Below are 2,500 nucleotides of genomic sequence, written 5' to 3'. Positions count from 1 at the left end.
GAATTAGAAGATACTATAAATCATATAACAACAAATGATATAGATAAATATGCGTGTAAACAGATTAAAAGAAATTTTATAAGAAATAATATAAAGAAAGAAAAATATACTATATTATGTAATGATGCTAATAGTGTTATGAATATATTAAATGTTGATAATATGTATATTAAAAAAAGGAATAATAAAAAATTAGATATTGGATTTACATATATTAATAATATAAATAATTGTATTGATTATTTTAAAGAAGCTTTTAAATTTCTTAATTTTCTGACAAACTATAATAGAAGAAAAAATAATCCATTAGAAAATGTTATAGAACATGATAGTGATTCAACTACATTTTTATCCAGTGATGATTCAATTATAAGAACAAAAGTTGATAATAGTGGTGAGGATGAAACATATATATATGAAGAAAAATATGATAAAAATAATATAAATTGTAACGAACAACATAATATAAATGTTGAAGAAGAAAACAAATGTTTAGATGATATGAAGAAAAAAGATATAATTAAAAAAAGTAAATTAATTGAAAGATATATGTTTGATATTATAGATATAGATCCTTATGGATCTTCTATTGAATATCTTGAAAGTTGTTTAAAATATGGAAGAAGTAATTTCTTTATTTTAATAACAAATACAGATATGAGAATATTAAATGGGAAATTCCCAGATGTATCTTTTTATAAATATAATAGTATGATATTTAGTAATAAAGTAAATTATAATAATGAATTTAGTATAAGAGTATTATTTTATAAAATTAAAATTATAGCATCCAAATATAAAAAATGTATTATACCCTTTATATCTATTAATATCGATTTTTATATACGTTTACTAGTTCATGTTATTGACGATGCATTACAAACAAAAGATGTATGTATAGATACAGGAATTGTTTATCAATGTAATAATTGTTCTAGTTTTCATATTAATCCTATGGCATATAAAAAGGATGTAAACCACCTTTCATGTATAACGGAAAATCATCATTCCAAGAAAAGGAGGAAAATGAAGAAGAACAAAATGGATCTTGTTGAAAATGCCGCTAATGAAATAAATGGGGATATTAAAAAGGATGAAAATAATGATGATGAAAATGATGATGAAAATGATGATGATAATAATAATGATGGTGGTAATAATAATAATAATAATGATGATAATAATAATGATGGTGGTAATAATAATAATAATAATGATGATAATAATAATAATAATAATAATCATGATAATAATAATCATAATAATAATAATCATAATAATAATAATCATAATAATATTCACAAATCAGGTGATAAAAACCATAATGAAGCAGGAGGAGATGCTAACCAAAATTGCAAAAATGCTTTTAGTTCATACAAATATAAAAGCACCAAATTAAACATCTCAAAGATATGTGAAGAATGTGGAGGAGATATATTAATTGGTGGTCCCATATATATTGGTAAATTACATAATGAAGATTTTCTCCATACATGTATTTCTTTATTAGAAAATCTGGAACAATATAATTTAAATACAATAAAAACTAGAGAAAGAATATTAATTAATTTTAGATGTTTAAAACAAGAAATTAATATCCCATTATATTATAATTTACCATCATTATTTAGAAATTTTAAAATTTGCTCCTTCTCAAGAAAATTATTAGTAAATGCTTTATTAAATTTAAATTATGAAGTTTCGTATTTTCATAAAGATCCAGATAGCATTAAAACCAATGCTCCAAATAATGTTTTTATGGATATTTTTAGAGCTATCATTTTTAAAATTAATTCGAAAAAAAAAAATTCCAATCAATTACAAAATAATAAAACAGACCAAAATAATCTTACAAATAATGAACATCAAAATAACGATAATTCCAATGTACAAACTAAAAAGATATATTCCATAGATACTATAAAAGATGAAAAACTTAAAGAAAAATTACTGTCTTATCAATTCTTTAAGAAAAATACATCTTTCGAAAATATCAATATTTCAAATTTTAAAAAAGAAACAAATACACACAAATTATTTACTTTGGAAAACCCCGAACCTTTCTGGGGTCCCATGAGAAAGCATTTTGAAAAAAATTGAAAATATATTACACATATATAAAAAAGTGTATTATAAATATATATATAATATATACTTCACACACACATATATATATATATATATATATATATATTCATTATCTTTTCTTATAAATCTATATTTATTGATAGTTCAATATATAATAAGAAACTACATTTATTATAATAAAAATGTATTTAATATTTAATATTTAGTATTTAATATTTAATATTTAATATTTAATATTTAGTATTTTTTTTTTTTTTTTTTTTTTTTTTTTTTTTTTTTTTTTTTTTTTTTTTTTTTTTTTTTTTTTTTTTTTTTTTTTTTTTTTTTTTTTTAAAATATAAATCTTTTTAGTATGTTTTTTTTTTTTTTTTTATAAAAAAAAAAAAAAAAAAATTATAATTTTATATATTTT

At 18.8% G+C, this 2,500-nt stretch overlaps 1 protein-coding gene across 1 annotated transcript in view; it reads left to right on the top strand.

Moving 5' to 3' along the window:
• The window catches only part of PRSY57_1318300 (N2,N2-dimethylguanosine tRNA methyltransferase, putative), a gene marked incomplete at both ends in the record, with an annotated part of 2,472 nt that extends 372 nt beyond the window's left edge, over nucleotides 1-2,100 (top strand). Inside the window, one exon of the mRNA XM_012909119.2 lies at nucleotides 1-2,100. This exon is cut by the window's left edge and continues 372 nt beyond it. Within this exon, the coding sequence (XP_012764573.2) occupies nucleotides 1-2,100 (2,100 nt within the window).
• Between the last annotated feature and the right edge of the window lie 400 nt (nucleotides 2,101-2,500).

Source organism: Plasmodium reichenowi, chromosome 13 (assembly GCF_001601855.1).
Source record: "Plasmodium reichenowi strain SY57 chromosome 13, whole genome shotgun sequence".
Classification (NCBI taxonomy): Eukaryota; Apicomplexa; class Aconoidasida; order Haemosporida; family Plasmodiidae; genus Plasmodium; species Plasmodium reichenowi.
The sequence above is the reverse complement of the archived record's forward strand: the minus strand, read 5'-3'. Positions and strand labels throughout refer to the sequence as shown.